The 19,503-nt window shown below is 44.9% G+C and overlaps 1 protein-coding gene across 1 annotated transcript in view; it reads left to right on the plus strand.

Annotated features, from left to right (window-relative positions):
• LOC119970485 (solute carrier organic anion transporter family member 4C1-like) overlaps positions 1–19,085 on the plus strand; it is a 265,140-nt gene extending 246,055 nt beyond the window's left edge. Inside the window, exons 11-13 of the mRNA XM_038805185.1 lie at positions 5,467–5,531; positions 14,070–14,207; positions 16,924–19,085. Of these exons, the coding sequence (XP_038661113.1) occupies positions 5,467–5,531; positions 14,070–14,207; positions 16,924–17,066 (346 nt within the window). The 3' untranslated portion in view covers positions 17,067–19,085. The remainder of the gene's footprint in view (positions 1–5,466; positions 5,532–14,069; positions 14,208–16,923) is intronic.
• The last annotated feature ends 418 nt before the right edge of the window (positions 19,086–19,503 follow it).

Here is a 19,503-nt window from a genome sequence, read left to right on the forward strand (position 1 = left end):
AAAGGGTGCCACTCAAGCAGCCTGCTTTGTCCTGGATGTTGTTGAACTTCTTGAGAGTTGTTAGAGCTACATTCACCAGGCAAATGGAGAATATTCCATCACACTCCTGACTTGTGTTTTTCAGATGGTGGACAGGAGTTACTCACCACAGAATTCCCAGCCTCTGATCTGCCTTTGTAGTCACAGTATTTATATAGCTGTTCAGTTTCTGGTCAATGGTTTGCAAGTTCACAATTTTCTATTGTTCTTTCTGAGAGAGCAACAGTGATTTATCTTGTGACTAACCTCAACACATTTAAAACACCCAAGTTCATTTCTGCCAGACCTCTGACTACTGTTTGTCTGTTCCTTCTGGCTTTACTCTGGGTCAATTAATTGTTGACTCACAGAATGATTCATTCATGGAATGCTATGGGACAAATGACCTCCCACCTGTATACTCTGTGGGGCCATAACATTAGAGCACCTGTGCCTAGTTGCTCTTGAGTTTTCCATTTCTGACAACATAATCAGATGAGTAAATTACCTGGGACCAGCTACAGAAATACGTTCCAGAGCTTGTAATAGCAAAGATCTTTGTAGCCTGTTACACCTGAGTTTTCCAACCCATGTATCTTTGGGGCTGGATAACTATTTAACGTAAGGATTTTTAGTTTCTTAAATCTCAGATGAATGTTTCAGATTTTAAATCATAAGTTCTGGGAATACAATGCAATACTTTTCAATATTGTGACAACACAAGACTTAACAATATCATAGCTTGGCCAGCAGCAATGGCATGAGAAAATGCTGCATGTGCTTTTCCATTTAATGACATTAGGAACCAGTTGGCTCATCCATGTGTGCCCACTTGGGATAACTGGTCAAAAGTTGAGATAAAACTATTAATGGCATTCTCCTTTTTAAAATTTGAAATGGAACTTGATTCACTAAATCAGTGGTTTCTGAGTTACACAACTCTATTTACCAGACGTACTGCTCAAATATGTTTTCTCGGCATTTCAAGTGGAGTTCAGTGTGACCAAATGTGAGATCAATCACTTTGGACCTAAGGAACATAAATTGGATACTTCATAAGTGGTGAGGAACTGGGAATTATAGAGGAGCAAAGAATTTTGGGAATGCACACATCATTTAATGCTAATAGACAGCCATAAACTCAATCAGAAAGTCTGATAGGATATCGGCCTTTATCTCAAGAGGGCTGGATTACAAAGGGGAGGGAGTTCTGCTTCAATTATATCGAGCCCGATCAGATCCCATCAATAATTTCATTTTTCAATTCTGACTGCCTTTGGTCAAAACTGACACCCCGGGCGGAATTCTCCGACCCCCCGCAGGGTCGGGGAATCGCCCGTGGCCTTCGTAAATCGCGCCCCCGCCGATTCCCGGGTGGCGGAGAATTCCGGCCACGACAGGGGCGGGATTTATTCTTTTTCTTCCGCCGCCGCCACGGCTTCCACCATGGCGGAGGCGGAAGAAACCCCCTCCACCACGCATGCATCGGTGGTGATGTCAGCGGCCGCTGACGCTCCGGCGCATGCGCGGGCCCACGCCAACCGGCGAAGGCCTTTCGGCCAGCACCGACGCCGATCGGCGTGACGCCAAAGGCCGTTGGCACCAGTCGGCGGAGCGGGAGCCACTCTGGCGCAGGCCTATCCCTTAAAGGTGCGGAGAATTTCACATCTTTGGGGAGGCCCGACGCCGGACTGGTTGGCGCCACTCCGCTACGCCGGGACCCCCCGCCCCGCCAGGTAGGGGAGAATTTCGCCCCCCCATCGCATATTGCCCAGAGTGGAGTCCTCCCGCCTCACTTGACAATAACCCATCTGAATTTGCTGACTATGATTGCCACTGCAGCACTGCATAGTGTGAACAAGGTCACCGGAAAGACAAATTATCTTTCTTTGTCTCCAAGTTTCCATTTGAGATACCCTAGTTGAAACATAATAACACCTTGCTACACATTGAATTTTTAGCTGGCAAAGTCCCAGCGAGGGGGAGGTGGGTGGTGTGGGAGGCTGGGTTTGTGAGGCCTGGGTACGGAGGGTTAAAGGGGGTTATGGTCTTGTGGGGAGTGTCTCCGATAGGCACAGCCCTCCATTTCCCCAAGAAGGTCCTCCTCCCATCTCCAACTTCTAGCCCAATCCTACCTACACAGTAAATGCTGTTGGGCTACTCTCTTGACCTGGGCCTTCCCCTGCCATAGCTAAAATAGCCACTTAAATTACCACTTAAGGGTCTCAATAGACCCAAGGGTGAGTGAGTTGACTGACGCCTCCCGCACCCACTGTAAAATGGGAGACAGGTTGTGCGTGGGTGGGAAGGGCATGCACTTTATTCTCTGAGCCTCCCGGCCTCCAAACGCACTGGCAGATGGCCCGTAAAATCTAGCCCCATGTAATGCCAGTTTTCAGAAAATCACAATCTGTACGGCTGCCATCTCCGGGCAAACCCCTGAATTGATCCTCTCAAGGCAAACTTGACTTTTCTCCTGACTGATAAACCCTGCTATATCGCTGACCCACATTCCTGATTTTGGGGGCTCCGACTCCCTCCATCCCAGCAAAATCCGTCTCTGGGCTACCAGGGAGGAGAAGGCCAGGACTTCGCCCCCGCCCCCCTCCGGCAGCCAGATCTTCCGATATCCCAAACATTGCCAGTTTTGGACTCTGAGTTACCCTCCCTTCCAGGACTTCTGACATAACGTCCGCAAATCCCTGGTAGAATCCCCTCAATTTCGGACATGCCCAAAACATATGTACATGATTCGCTGGGCTACCCCCGCACCGCCCACATCTGTCCTCCACCCCCTCAAAGAACCTGCTCATCCGGGCTACCGTCATGTGGGCCCTGTGGGCCACCTTGAACTCAAGCTACGTCTGGCACATGACGAGGATGAATTGACTCTCTTCAAGGCTTTTTCCCACAGTTCAATTTCCAGCTGTCCTCCCAGCTCCTCTTCCCACTTCCTCTTCACCTCTCTGATAGAGGCCACTTCCCACTCCTTCAACGCCTTGTATATCTCTGAAACCCTCCCCTCTCCAACCCCTGTTTTTGACATCACCTTGTCCTGTAGTCCCCTCAGGGGGAGGCGAGGAAAGCTTGGAACCTGACTCCGTACAAAGTCCCGCACCTGAAGGTACTGAAACCCGTTCCCACCCGGCAACTCAAACTCCACCTCTCGTGCCTCCAAGGTCGGATAGCCCTCCTGGATGAATAGGTCCCTAAATCTCTCAATCCCTGCCTGCTTCCATCTCTTAAAGCCTCCATCCGGCCCCCATGGGGCAAACCAGTGGTTGTCACAGATCGGTGACCACACTGACGCCCTCTCCAATCCCATGTGCTGCCTTCATTGCCCCCACACGCTTAGGGCTGCCATCACCACAGGGCTTGTAGAGTACCGAGCCGGCGAGAACGGCAGAGGCGCCATTAGTAAAGCCTCCAAACTCGTACCCTTGCAGGATGCCACTTCCACTCGCTCCCAAACCGACCCCTCCCTCACTACCCACTTCCTGACTATCGATATTTTGGCCGTCCAGTAATAGTTAATAAAGCTCGGGAGGCCCCCCTCTCCGCGACCCCGTTCCAGGAGTGCCTTCTTTACTCTCGGGGTTTTACCCTCCCACACAAAACCCAATATCGTTGCATTCATTTTCCTGAAAAAAGCCTTTGTGACAAAAATCGGAAAACATTGAAAAAAGATGAGCTGTCCTGAAGGACCGTCATCTTCGCATTCCCTGCCAGCGTCAGCGGGAGCATGATCCATCTGCGGAAGTCCCTTTTCATTTGATTGACCGCTCTGCCCAGATTTAACTTATGAAGCTGCCCCCAATCCTTAGCCACTTGAATCCCCAGATATCTAAAACTCCTCTCAGCCACTTTAAAAGGTAACTCCTTCAGTCTCCTTCCTGCCCCCGTGCCTGGATCATGAACATCTCGCTCTTTCCCATATTTAACTTGTAGCCTGAAGCCCCAATTCTCCTAGTATATCCATGATTTCTGCCATCCCCCCCACTGGATCTGCAAGTCGTCTGCATAGAGAGAGAGAGACCCTGTGCTCCACCCCCCCCCCCCCCCCCCCCCCCTCCTATCCCCCGCCAGGCATTTGATGGTCTAAGGGCCATTGCTAAGGGCTCTAAGCCAGGGCAAACAGTAATGGGGAGAGCGGGCATCCATGCCTTGTCCCCCTACAGAGACTGAAGTATTTTGACCAGACTTGGTTGGTTCTTATATTTGCCACCGGAGCCTGATATAACAGCTGAATCCAATCCACAAATTCCTGCCCAAACCCAAACCTGCCTAAAATATCTCATAGGTATACTTCCACCAGGTCAAAAGCCTTCTCCGCGTCCATGGCTACTACCATCTCAATATTGCGCCCCTCCGCTGGTATTATAACATTAAGAAGCTGTCTAATATTCGACATCAGGTGCCTGCCCTTCACAAATCCTGTCTGATCCTCCCCGATTACCCCCTGGACACAATCCTCTATTCTGGTGGCCAAGATCCTTGCCAGCAATTTAGCATCTACATTCAAAAGGAAAATTGACCTGAATGATCCACAGCTCTCCGGGTCCTTGTCTCGCTTCAGGATGAGAGAGATTGATGCCTGTGATAGCGTTGGGGGAAGCACTCCCAGCTCCTTGGACTCGTTAAAAGCCTTAACCAGGAGCGGCCCCAGTAGCCCAGAAAACATTTTATAAAATTCCACTGGGAATCCATCAGGTCCAGGGGCCTTACCCGATTCTATCACCCCCAACCCGTGTATCACTTCCCCGAGCCCAATATGGATTGCCAGGTTAAGCCCAACACTAACAAATATAGAATAATGCTGCAGTCAGCCTGTCCAATAAAGTGCCTTAATCTTAGAAAAGCACAGTATATCGACTAACCAATGTGTGACTTTTATTGGTCACAAGATAATTATAAAAATAGAAGCTTATTTGTTCACTGGTCAGACTGATCCCATTGTTCCTTCATGAAAATACCGAACTGTTTTTAGTTTCTTTGCTTCTATGTGGACTAGATCTCTATGTTCCACTTGAACTTTGGCCTGGGGCATCAAATACCTAATTTAAATAAATAAAATGGGCAAAAACTGAATCCATGGCTCAGAATTTTCTCAAAGTAGCTCCCACTCATCAGTCTTTGCTTTTGAGTGAATGTACCACAGAACACTGGAATGGTTTTATCTTCGCTATTTCCCACATGTAAATTCCTAACTTCCACTGAACTGTTGTAAAAAGAAGATAAGAAGACAAATCAGCTCATACTTTCAAGTCCTTCCTATCAATCAATTAAAGGAAAGCTTACCTGTCTGTCGAGTTGAAGAATAATCTTCGGCATGGAGCAGTTTGTATTGAGGGAGGAAAGGATTGACAATGTACATTCTGTGACAAACTTTAGTTTACATTTATTCAGCTTGCATAAACTAAAATCAATTTTTTAAAAATTTGTTTACAGGTGTGTTCCTGATAACCAACGCTCATTTTCATTGGGTATTCAGTGGCTCTTTGTGAGGATTCTAGGTGAGAAGCTACCATGATACCATTGACATTTTAAATGAAAAAAAAAGCATAAAATAAATACAAAAGCAAAATATTGCGGGTGCTGGAAATCTGAAATAAAAATGAAAATTGATGGAAATATTCAGCAGGTCGGGCAGCATCTGCGGAGCGAAACAGCAGGAGTTTTCCAATCCCCTCACGCTGACAAGATCTTCTGATCCCGCTGCTATGGATGGAGATTGCAATGGTTCAGCAACCTCACTGTTTCAGGTTGAAATGACCTTCAATCAGAATAAACAAGGGGTGGCACGGTGGTTCAGCAATTAGCACTGCTTCCCCACATCACCAGGGACTCAGGTCCAATTCTGACCTTGGATGACTGTCTATGTGGAGTTTGCACATTCTTCCTTTACCCTGGGTGCTCCGGTTTCCTCCCACAGTTCAATGATGTGCAGATTAGGTGGATTGATAATGCTTAATTGCCCCGTCATGTCCAATGGTTAGGTGGGGTTATGGTAATAGGGTGGTGAAGTGGACCTGGGTGGGGTGGTCTTTCAGAGGGTTGATGGGCCAAATAGCCTCCTTCTGCACTGTAGGGATTCAACAAGGAACTTCAACAAGGAACCACGCTGCTTGAAAATCTAATTTATAAGTGAAGAAGTATTGCACAGGGTGTATCACATAGGGCCACATGTAGTATGACATTCAGTGAATTGAAGCAAGCACAAGACATGATGGTAACAAATCCCTTGGATTTATTTTGAACTGAAGCACTAATTCAAGTGCAACTTGTGTGTCTTGCAAGGCCAGTGTTACCAGGGAATGCAGAAGGATTTATTTTGAACTGAAGCATCAGTTCAAGTGGAATTCATGTGTCTTGCAAGGTCAGTGTTACCAGGGAATGCAGCAGGGATCATGGAACTCAGGGATCATGTAACTGGAGTTCTCACCCTTTGTTGTAACTTGTGATGTCCCCAGCTCAGTCGGAACCTAGTGTGGGACTGGAAACAAATATGCTGAGCTCCAAATGGGTACAACTGGACTAGACCAAGGAACGGACCTGAATCTCTTAACACTGGCAAAATTATTGTTTTTTTTAATCTACATCCACTTTCATAGGTGGCTGAATAGGTTCTCACACTCACTGGGTGTAGGTGGGTTCTAGAGATTGCCTTTTCAGTGCTCGGCAGGTGCCAGAGGTGCTGTAGTGTCATGGGTAAGAAAATGTGAGGTCTTGCACTTTGGAAAAAAGAATCCAAGCATAGACTACTTTCTAAACGGTGAGAAAATTCGTAATGCCAAAGTACAAAGGGATCTGGGAGTGCTAGTCGAGGATTCCCTAAAGGTAAACATGCAGGTTAAATCTGTGATTAAGAAAGCGAATGCAATGTTGTCATTTATCTCAAGAGGGTTGGAATATAAAAGCAGCGATGTGCTATTGAGCCTTTATAAGGTTCTGGTTAGGCCCCATTTGGAGTACTGTGTCCAGTTTTGGGCCCCACATCTCAGGAAGGACATACTGGCACTGGAGCGTGTCCAGCGGAGATTCACAAGGATGATCCCTGGAATGGCGGGTCTAACATATGAACGGCTGAGGATCCTGGGATTGTATTCATTGGAGTTTAGAAGGTTAAGGGGAGATCTATTAGAAACTTACAAGATAATACATGGCTTAGAAAGGGTGGACGCAAAGAAACTGTTTCCGTTAGGCGAGGAGACGAGGACCCGTGGGCACAGCCTTAGAATTAGAGGGGGTAAATTCAGAACAGAAATGCGGAGACATTTCTTCAGCCAGAGAGTGGTGGGCCTGTGGAATTCATTGCCGCGGAGTGCAGTGGAGGCCGGGACGCTAAATGGCTTCAAGGCAGAGATAGATAAATTCTTGATGTCGCGAGGAATTAAGGGCTACGGGGAGAATGCTGGTAGGTGGAGTTGAAATGCCCATCAGCCATGATTGAATGGCGGAGTGGACTCGATGGGCCGAATGGCCTTACTTCCACTCCTATGTCTTATGGTCTTATGGTACCTGCTGACCCCATGCTAAAGTTGGTGCCTTCCTGCTGATGATGCAAAATCTGGCAGATTCAGCATTGGAGGAAACTGAGCACCCCGTGTAATTATGGGGATAGTGACCGTGGAAATTCTGGGCCAGTTTGTACAAATATCATTCCATTTCTACAATGGTTAAATGTTGGGCAGAGAACGGCACTATTTTGGGTAAACACATATTCTTGTACCTTTTGACTTTTGGATGAAGTTCTGGACAGCCATATGACTCATATTCCTCTCTTTGGCATAACAGCCTGGAATCTTTACTCCCAAGGTAGATGCACAGATTTATAATATCTCCTGGCTCACCACAGACGCCTCATGAGAAAAATACCCCAAATGGCAGGATCTTTATACTGGGGAGGGTAGGTCTAGGATGGAGTTGGGCACATCAACCCCCAGAGGCAGCCACAGGGACTGCTGAATGTCAAGATGGGCTGGTTAAAGAGGCCCAGTGGTTTTGATAAGTATTAGGCCTTGTCAGCCTCACCTCCATGTCTATGAATGCCATGTCATACCAACCCAAGAAAAAAGCTGAGCAGAGTTCAGTGCAAATTGGCAATCATATTTGGACCATGAGAAAGGCTGGCATTAAAAATGGAGAAAATGTTACACAATTGGAGGTAACATCACGATTACCTCCAATTGTGTAACATTTTCCCATTTCTAATGCCAGAGGTTCATTGCTCTGACAGAAAGAAAATCCCAACCATCCTGACTTGGAATTATATTGCCGTTCCTTCAATGTCACTGTGACAAAATTGTGGACCTTCCTTCCTAACTGTCCCGTGGGTGTCCCTACAACACAGACAGCAGCCGTTCTAAAAGGCAGCATGTCACCAACTTCTCAAGGCAGTTAGGGATGGCCATTAAATGCTGACTTCCCATGAGCAGATTTTAAAAAAGGAAAAATGTATTCAGCCTGACAGTGCTCAATGCTGAAAATAGATGGAAGAACATTCCATTCTCCAGAACTCTCTCACCTTGCTGAACCAAAACAATTGTTGGAAGAAGTATTAGAAATCACTGATTGGAGTCAACTTTAAAGCAAAAACTTTGGGGTACATTTTCCGATCCCGCCCACTATGGGAATCCTTGAGAGTGAGATGGACAATTTAACAGACCATTAAAAGGTCCGATGCCCTCGGACGGGAATTGACAGTCCCCAGGCGGGCAGGACCATAAAACCCATCAATTATGTTTAGCTCTCACTGGCCTTCCAAATTGCCATTGAGGAGGTGGTGATGTCATGTGTTGTAAGAATACCCACAGTGCTTTTAGGAATCTCTTCCACTTCCAGGAGATCCAGGCACTATCACTAGCCATTTAAAAACAAAGATTCAACTTATACACTGTGTGACTGAAACTAACACGATCAATACAGCAGTGATGATGTTTAGATGTTAAGAATAGCTCTAAATAATATTAACCATATACTGTTAAGCTAACCTTTTCAAGCCAATCTTAAAAACTGAAAATAATTAATTTCCTAACTTTCTCCAATTTCATTTTGCTCATTTATTCTTTCACTTCTGTTTTCAGCAATTAAGCATTATTTTTACTTCTAATGTTATCTGTCAATGCTAATGCTTTTTAACGAAAACCATTCTAAGACCTGTTACTTTGTTCATTTCCTTTCCCTCCAGTTTGTCACCCACTGTTTATTATGGAATGGGAGCAAATTTCGAATAAATTGTTGGAGCCTATTATGATTTAAAGATTATTTTGAACAATATGTCAAAAAAAATCTATATTTCAAAAAATGTATAATATTCAAAAAATCTATATCGCGCTGGATTCTGTGGTCCGCCAGCTGCATGTTTCTTGGCCGCGTGCCGTTGGCAGGCAGCGGGATTCTATCTTCCTTCTGCTTGTCAATGGGATTGTTCATTGAAACCACCACACATTGCCGGGAATCCTGTGGGCGGGGTGGGCTGCTGATGGGAAAAGTGAATCAAAACCACCGGAGAATTCCAGCCATTGTCACAGAAATTGTTCAGAGCAAAAACGTGTTGGAACTTTTTTTTTAAAAAGCAAAATCATGGGCTGTAAATTTGTGATGCCCAGGGTGCCAGTAGCATCAGAAGCTCCCGCCAGCGGTCTCCCTTCATTCCTGGGAACGGCCAGATTTTGTGGGACCTTTCATGATTCTCTTTATTGTGGATGCCCACTCGAAGTGCCTAGAGGTGTACAGAATGGCCTCAACAACGTCCACGGCCACGATAGAAAAGCTCCAGGGCTCCCTGAGATCCTGATAATAGGTAATGCAACGCCCTTCACTGGTGAGCTATTTGCCGCCTTTACGAAGCGAAACAGCATTTGGCATAGTTGAACCACCCAAAATGATCCCTCCTCCAATGGCATGGCGGAAAGGGCAGTCTAGACTTTCCAAAGGGGCAGAAAGAAACAACCCAAGGGTTCCATGGACACGCGACTGTTGCAGTTCATTTTTAATTACCGGAAAATGGCACATGTGAAGATTCGAATTGCCCCTGCAGAACTGTTGATGGGCTGGCGACTTAGAACCCGGTTGAGTCTCACGTTTCCGAGCCTCGGCAGGAATGTTGCGGTGTAGCAGGAGACTCAGAGAAGAGGCAGCATAGCTTGAGGACACCAGGGTGGAAATTTCCCTCTGGGGATGCCCACAATTTTGTTGTTGGGGCACTGTAGCTCTCCAGTGTAGTGCTGGAAAGAACGGGTCCTGCCTTGTATAAAATCCAGGTTCAGGGGAGAGTTCAACAAAAGCACTTGGACCATCTGAAGAAGTGAGAACCTACGCTTCGCGATGCCCAACCAATAGTATCGGCGTCTCCTCCATGCCAGGAATTGTCCCTCTGCCAAGGGACTCAGCCGTCCGGGTCACAGCACCTGATCCAGCAGGAGGAGGATGACTCCGGATCAGAGATGGACACTGAAGTGTCCATACATGCGGACGACATCACGTCCGGGACAATAACTCACGTCCGGGGCAAACAGATACACTCCACCTGACCCAGAACCACCACAGATGGAAGCACAGCCATGGGTAAAGTGGCGCAAAAGTCCCCCACTGTTGGCAGCTAAATGTGATTTTTCGGACTTTGGGGGAGGTCTGTTATAACCCCGACAAGGATCATAGGAAAACTATTCTCCCCATGAGACTCGTGGAGTACGAGTTACCCAGATAGAGGGTGGAGGCCACCCAGCTGGAGCTCATTATGAATGACCATAAAAGCCGGCACAAAGCAGGGGCTGGGGTAGTTAGTTCTCCCAGCAAGAACTGTACTGGGAGCGAGTTGTTGCCTTGAGCAGAACATTGTACATGATTAACTAAAGCTCTGTTCTCTTAACACTGGTTTCCTCAAGTTACTAACTAACATAAGTGCTGCAGATATAAAAGATATAATAACCCTAACCCTAACCCATCACCCATGCCCACAATGTGATACTGTAATTTCTTTACCTTCCTGACCCTACTGCTGTGTCATGCTGTTTCTCCAGAATCCGCAGCTGAGTCAGAGGCGGCCTGCAGTCTGCCAGGCTCTGTTGCCTGAGATGACTTTGGACAGCATCCTCTGGAGGGTCGGGACCTGGAGGGGCCTGGCCTGCTTTCGGGAGCATGGCTGTGGTTGTGTCAGCATCCTCGGTGTGTGTGTCGGTCACAAACAGAGGGGAGTAAGAAGGGCTGGGTGGAAGGCGCCAGGCATCAGCTGATCCTTCTGACTATAGGGGTTCAAGGGCCCCTGAGTTTCTTCATGGGATGGAGGGGCAGCTGGAATGAGATCCAGAAGCTCGGTCGTCCTCTGCCATTGGCACTCGTTTATGCCTACAAGTGCCCGCACCATGCAGTTGATACCCTGAAACATAGAGTTCCTGCCCTGAACCATGGTGTTTATGATCTGAACCATGCAGTGAACGACCCCTGCCATGGAGTGACTGTCCTGCATCAAGGTCTCCACTGCAGACACCACCCTTGCAGTGTTAACTTGATTGCCTCAGAGTACCAGCACTAACTCTTCAGACAAAAGCAGTTGAAACTCCTACACTTGGCCTTACAATCCGAGGAATGTCGCTAACATCCTTTCCTTATGTTTGTGCTTCTGCCAGTGTAGCTCCCAGGGCTGAGGGACGGCCAGGTCCAGGGGAATGTAATTGGACTGGGGCTCAGCAGTGTCCTGGCCTCCAGCACTTCTCTGAGTGCCAGATCCCTGGGATGTCTCTGCCTCCGTCAGCTGTGGATCATCTGAAATGAGGTGTTCACCAGTAAGTGACCCAGACGCCTACCTCCTAATGATTTCCACTGAGGTGGGAGTCTCTGAGCCGGTGAAAAATGAGATGAAAATCACTTGTCACAAGTAGGCTTCAAATGAAGTTACTGTGAAAAGCCCCTAGTCACCATATTCCGGCGCCTGTGCGGGGAGGCTGTTACGGGAATCGAACCGTGCTGCTGGCCTGCTTGGTCTGCTTTCAAAGCCAGCAATTTAGCGTTGTGCTAAACAGCCCCGGTGAATAGTGCAAGTTACATTTGCAACACTTCTTCTTGCAGGACTTCAGGAAAATCTTCAGAGCTGCTCTCCTCTGTGGTGACCAGTGCCCCACTGCAGGATGGGAAAGGTGCTGGACTGATTTTCCGACAAGGGAAGAGTAATGGCATTAGTGCATGGCAGGGTCAGGAGGATAGAGAAGGCATAACTCACATGAGTCTTGCCAGATGGCCAAATGTGCTATGGTCCCTTACTTTTGTCTCTTGCGCCCAGCTCACCGTCAGCACAGGAGCCATCCTGATCCTCCCTGACCAGATCTTGGTCTCTCTCCTCAAACGCAGTGAGGATTCTCAGTTTGGGCATTCTGCCACCTGTCTGTGCACTCTCCATCTTATTGTGAGCCAGATTGCCCTGCAAGGAGACAGATAAGGAGAGTGTAAACAGGCCATGTTCCGGGTCAAATGACAAGGATGCCTGACTGTGTGGTTGATGAATAGGAGCTGGGATGTGATGAGGGGAGGGGAATGAGAATGAACAGGGGAAATGAGGACACGTATGCGAGGATAAGTGGTGGGACCCCTTGAGATGGTATGAATGAGTTCCCAGTAGATGTGTGATGGGTGTGCAAGTGGCTGAGTAGTGCCAGATGAGAGGAGTTACTTACCCTGGCTGCACGGAAGAAGTCATTCACCGTTTTCCTGCACTGGGTGCCTGTCCTCCTGTGCCGATCCGTGCTGCCACTGCCTCCCATGTGGGATCCATGATGTCACTGGATGGTCTCCGGCCCGATTGAGGGTACAGCACATTACGCCTCTTCTCCACCACATCCAGCAACTTGGTCAGAGCTTCCTCCGAGAACCTCAGTGCTGGCTTCCTCGCTGCCATCCTCTTGGCGAGACTTTGGACAAGTTGCAGGGAAGGCATTTAAATGTAGATTGAATTGATTGAAATGCTCAGCAGATCCCCGGGTAGGCGAGTCAGAGCTACCACGCCACGGGCACAGAGTGAATCTTGTGCCCAGCATGATTCTCTCCTGTTTTCTGGCCCAAAATGACACTAGCCCAAATAATGGAAAATTCCACCAGGAATCTCTGATACACACTAATACTGCATAGTATAGAGTGATAGGTTAAAAATGTCAAAGACAGAGCCCATGGTGGGGAGAGAGGCCGACATTTTGGCCTTTCATTCCCTGGTGGCCCGGAGACGGATTCTGCTGGGATGGAGGGACTCGGAGCCCCCGAAGTCGGGGTATTGCTAAGCGACATGGCGACGTTTCTCAGGTTGGAGAAAATCAAATTCGCCTTAAGGGGTTCGTTACAGGGGTTCGCTCAGAGGTGGCAGCCGTTCATCGACTTCTTTAAGGAAAATTAGTCTGCCAGCAAGTGGGGGGAATGGGGGTGGAGGTGAAAAGGGGGGAGGCATAGAAGTGACGAACAATGGTAGGAAAACCAATGAAGGGAGGGCCGTGAGACGGAGTATTTATGTGGACCATGTTGGTTGGGGTCTGTGTTTGGGGGCGGCGGGGTGGCTATATTATGTGGGTATTTTGTCTTTGTTGGATTTTTCTGTTTAAAAGTGTTCAAATTATAAATGCCTTAATAAAATATTTTCTAAACAATAATGGCAAAGACAGTAGCAAACAGGATTAACTACGTAATAGTATTTATAGGACTGAAAAAGTAAATACCAGCAAACTAACAGCATTGCAGTTAGAGGAATAGTTCTTATGTTACACAGAGATTAAAACTATAGACAATTACCCAAAGCATAGTTGATTAAAGTTGTCAGAGGTTGTGCTAAAACAGAAAATTCTGGAAAAGCTCAGCAGGTCTGGCAATATCTGTGCCCTGGGTTAGAAGGCGGCTAGGAATCTAAGTTGCAATGCAAGCTTCAGATGAAGACAAAATTGAGCACAATTGTTTGGACAACCTCAATAGAAAGAACAGGTCCTTAGCAGCTGAGCATATTGTCACACATGCATTTCACTAAAATGTAACAACACCCCCATTGCTGCTCTTTTAACTTTCCATGAACTGACTTACAGGTACTATTCCAGGACCAATTCTGTTTGGTATAGTGATTGATATATCTTGTGTCCTATGGAATGAAGATGATTGTGGTCGTAAAGGTGCATGCTGGACATATGACAACCGGAAAATGGCCAATTTGATTACAGCCATTGGTAAGTTTTCCATTCAGGTCTTATTGAGAAGAATATGAACAGAATTTAAATGAATTCTAAACTTGAATAAGTAAACAGATTCTTTAATGGCTTGTTGAATTAAAACACCATGATGTTTGTAATATAAATAAATGACTTGAACGAAAACGTGGCTGGTCTGATTAGCAAATTTGCGGATGATACTAAAGATTGCAGGAGTTGCAGATAGTGATGAAGATTGTCAGAGAATACAGCAGGATTTAGGGAGGCTGCAAAATTGGGCGGAAAAATGGCAGATGGAATTTAACCCGGACAAATGAAAGGTGATGCATTTTGGTAGATCCAATTCAGGTGGGAGCTATAAAATAAATGGCAGAACCATCAGGACATACAGAGATCTGGGTGTGCAGGTCCACAAATCCTTAAAAGTGGAACAGGTGGAAATGATGGTAAAGAAAGCATATGGCATGCTTGCCTTCATAGGAGGGTATCGAGTATTAAAGCTCGCAAATTATGTTACAGTTATATAGAACGTTGGTTAGGCCACATTTGGAGTACTGTGTCCAATTCTGGTCACCACACTACCAGAAGGACGTGGAGGCTTTGGAGAGAGTACAGAAAAGGTTGACCAGGATGTTGTCTGGAATGGAGGGTATCAGCTATGAGGAGAGATTGAATAAACTGGGATTGTTCCCCCGAGAGGGACAGAGGCTGAAGGGTGACCTGATAGAAGTTTATAAAATTATGAAGGGTATAGATAGAGTGAACAGTTGGAGGCTTTTTCCCAGGGCGGAAAGTTTCAAGGTCAAAAAAACTTCCCAAGCACATCTCCACTTCAGTGGTCGCCTGGAATACACTGCCAAGCGAGGTGGTTGAGGCAGATACGTTAGCGACCTTTAAACTTATTTGGATAGGCACATAAACAGACGAGGTACAGAAGGATACAGGCGGTTGGTATAGATAGTACACGTGATCGGCGAAGGTTTGGAGTGCCGAAGGGCCTGTTCCTGTGCTATATTGTTCTTTGTTCTTTGATGTATTTAGACATACACATTAGGATGATCCCAATCTAATTTCAGCCGAAGTGTCAGTAGGAATTCCTACATTTGGACTTCGTAGGTATGATAATTTTAGTTGTATTAAATGGTCAAGTTAGCCTGGCCTATGGTTAATCGAGGCCACTGTCTTATTTACTGCAAAAACCAGTGAATTTGAAAATTTTAAAATTTCTAAGCAGTTATGTCCTCATTATTTTGTTATTTTTCAATAGATCAGGGCACAACTTAACTTTGAATTAGCTATTCAGAAATATCAGCAAGCTATCTTTAATCTGTTCTCGTGTGAGATAAATATTGCTGAGGACATCAAGGGAAGACTCCCCTGCTCTTCTTTGATATAATCCTTCTGGATATTTTACAATCACCTGAAAGGGTGGAAGGGTATTCAGTTTGACATCTTGTCTCAAATACCGTACTTTAAACAATACAGCATTCCGTCAACACTCCACTCTCAGCCTAGCATTTTGTGTTGAGATCACTGAGTAAGATTTCAACCTAACCTTCCAACTGAGCCTCAAGTGTGTCACTGTAAGAGTCCTTCCTGTTTATTTCCTTTGTTCCCATTTCTTTCATTTTATTTTATTATTTTTGATCCGTGGACCCATAATTGGAATGGGCCTTTAAGCAGAAGCCCCAAGCTGAAGTGGCCTGTTTGTCAGGACATTGTGGTTCCAAGGTTTTATGTTTGCAGAGGAGAGATACCAGACTTGTCAGTGCTGAGTGAACCTTAAGAATTGGTTTTGGAGGAAGTCAGTTCAAGTGGCTAACTGGCAACCAGTGGGTTGTCCAGGGACAGTGTTCTGCCTGACAACAATCAGCAATTGGTTCCTGCCAGGTTGTTTTTCTGAGAGAACCTGTCAGAAGCCTCTCGACCCTTGAAGGAAGAGATGTGTTTTCTCCCTCTCTCCGCTGCCATTTGCCTGCTGTCTCTGTGAGTCTGCAGTGAAGATTACAAGCTGAAGGAAAATAAAGTACCCAATTGAAGGCCTAACCTTGAGAAACAAACTAACTGGAAGTCATCCATGAGAATCAAAGATCTTTATCCTTTTATTTTATTGTATTTTCTTTACCCCTTAACTACCCTTTTCCCTCTGTGTTGTTTGTCTGTGTGTGTGTGTATACACATATTTGGCGGGGGTCGGTGGGGCTGGTGGGCATTAGATAGCGGATAGCCAGTTGTATTTTTTTCTGCCTATGTAATTATAATGAATGTTAATTATAAAAGGTTACTTGTGTTTAAATTTTACAAACCTGGTGATTGTAGCCAATTTAGCTCAACCAAAGCCCCAGGTATTAATATAAAATCCAATTTCCCCTGTGTTGTGACTCCGGGTTAAATGGGGCTGGAATTAACTGTACACGAGCTGACACTGAGCAATGTGGAAACTTATGAGGGGGTTTGATAGAATAAATAAGGAGAAATGTTTCCACTCGCAGAATGGCTGGTAAACAGAGGACACAGATTTTTTTTTAACTGGGAAAAGCATTAGATTGTAGAAGGGAGAATGTTTCTTCTGCACTTGTTTTTTATGATCTGGAATATACTGCATGAGAGCATGGTGGAAGCAGATTCCATTGTGAATTTCAAAAGAGAATTCAATATATATTGAATTAATATATACTTCAGCGCTGGCGGATTTTATATCAACATAATCTAAATCCATATATTTCATTTTTAGGCACATCTTCCAAAGTGGTCTCCATTATCGCAATTGTTTCAGCTTATTTCCTATATAGACCACCACAGGTTCCTGAAGTATCAGAACAGATGCCCAATGGGCCAGCAAGGGATTGGGGATTTGGGACCAGTGACCAGGAATGAACTGTGACTGTGAGGAAAAATGTGTCCTCCAGCAAATAAGGCAGTGCATTAATCAACATAAACTGAGACACAAAAAATTCATTTTTCCTGTATTTGTCTTTCATTAAATATGACAATGATTGCAAATTTCTATCTTCGATGGCTTCCATGAAATTATATGTTGAGTATTTAAAAACAATTAGATTGATTTTGATGTGAATTTGATCAATAGTTCTAGTCTGATTGGAGACCATTTTGTTTTTCTAAACCTTGTCCCCATTATGATTTTTTTTTAAACACAAAAACTGGTGTAAATTAATTATACAAAGCCTGCCACCACTGTACATGAAAGCATACAAAATGCAAAAACTGCTATGGGAGGTACTTGGTGGCTATCTACAGAATGGTCCTCAAGGTTTCACGTGTGAAATAGCCTCTGTATGGGCACCTCTAAAAAAGTAATTCATAAAATATATATGCTAAATAAACTGCCACATGGGATGCACCTGGGAGTCCTTCAACAATGAATAGTATATAAGTATGGAAGTTGCATATATAATAAATATTAGTGCTCCCATTGTATATCTGCTTCAAACATGTTTTGTATGTCTACTATAACACAATTACCTCCTGCAGCCCACTTTAAAAGCATATAAAATTTACTCCAACAGCCTACATACTTTTATAACTCAAGCTTTGTGACATTTAATTTTCACTTCTTAATTTACTTTACTTAATATTATCCTCTATACATTTAAATCTTTATGCTGCCTTGCTCTATCCTTTCACATTGCTGTCTTGATAATAATTTATATTATTGGCTAGTAGACTAAATAAATCCCAGATCGGAATGTCAAACTGAGCTCAACTGATCTCTGCTGCGGCAAAACAAGGATGTTGCACTCAACATCAAAATTCCGGGGCTGGGGAAGAGGGGTTGGAGAAAGGTTTTCCTAATCCCAAACATTTCCTTTGCTAATCTGCATGGTGCTTGCTGAAAGATTTTCCAAACTCACCTGCCTGCTTATATATAAATAATAGCCACTTGATTTAGGCGCTGGAGGTGTACCCCAGCAGGAGATATGTCATTCACAAGAAGATGGAATAAAAGATTAGAAGAAAAAGGGGAAATGTTGCATGTAGTAGCAAGATGGAATGCTAATGAGCACTACCAGTTAATTTCCCCTCATGCTGAACTTCTGACCTCAGGCTAGCTGTTTATGACAGGTAAAAAATGTTGGTCAAGCAATTTTTATCTGGAAGGAAGGTAGAATTAGAGGACAGTTGTTCATTGCTTTCTCTCACACACCACCAAATAGCCACATGAGAGTTATATCAGTGGAAGGTATGGGGTAATTCAGTTTTCCTACAGTTATAGTTGGCACAGAATTTGTAAGGCCAAGAATACATGGGAATACAGTGTAAAATAATATTAAACGTGAGGATGTTTTGCATTAGGAACCTCCTTTAACCGGGACAGGCAGCTTGTTTCATCCTATGGATTATGAACAGAGTCCAAGGTCAATCCAGAAGCATTTAATAGCAGTGGTACTTGTCCCAGGCCACAATGGTCATTACAGTTAATTTCTACTGCACAAAATGATGAGAAATTGCACAACCATAAAATGTGTAATTGTCCGAGCGTAAAGTCAGTTATACTTAGATTGCCAAACTGCATATGTTAAACCCCTCCAAAGTATTGTCTATTTAGACCAACTAATTAAAGTAGTAAGAAATGACCAATCATCACCCAAGACACTCTTATGCCCAATTGTTCTGTGCAAAATATTTGACAAGCTGCTCCTTCCAAGTGTATGATGTTGATTATTTTTGTTTTCATTTCATGTATTCTTGATTTAGAAAAAATCAAAAGCATGTATATATCTGTAAATATAACTATTCTGGTAAAATGTAAATGAAACTTTTTCAAACTTTTCAAACTTTTTTCAATTGTTACCTTGTTTCATGATTTGTCAACAAAGCTGAATTAAATTTTGTAATTTGGTCATTATGAAGAATAAAAGAAAACTTATTAAGTTACTTCCATGTTGGCTTACTGGCATCAACATCCCGAGAGTTACTATTGGTCTGAAACATAATTGGACTAATCACAAAATACTATGGCTACAAGAGGAAGCAAGAGGTTAGGAATTCTGCATGAGCAACTTGCCGCCTGTCTCAAAAAAATCTGTCCTGTATCTATGAGCACAGGTCAGGAGTGTGTTAGAAAAGTGTCCACTTACCTGGATGAATGCAGTTGAAACAACACTCAAGAAATCAATTTGATCAGCACCTCATCCACCAACTTCAACATCCATTCCTTTCATTGCAATGCACAGTGGCAGCAGTGTGTAAGGTGCACTGCAGGAACATACCAGGGCTCCTTCGTCAGTACCTTCCAAACCCACAAATTCTACCACATGGAAGGACAGGTACAGCAAGGATACATGGGTGCACC

The sequence above is a fragment of the Scyliorhinus canicula genome, chromosome 8, assembly GCF_902713615.1.
Source record: "Scyliorhinus canicula chromosome 8, sScyCan1.1, whole genome shotgun sequence".
Lineage (NCBI taxonomy): Eukaryota > Metazoa > Chordata > Chondrichthyes > Carcharhiniformes > Scyliorhinidae > Scyliorhinus > Scyliorhinus canicula.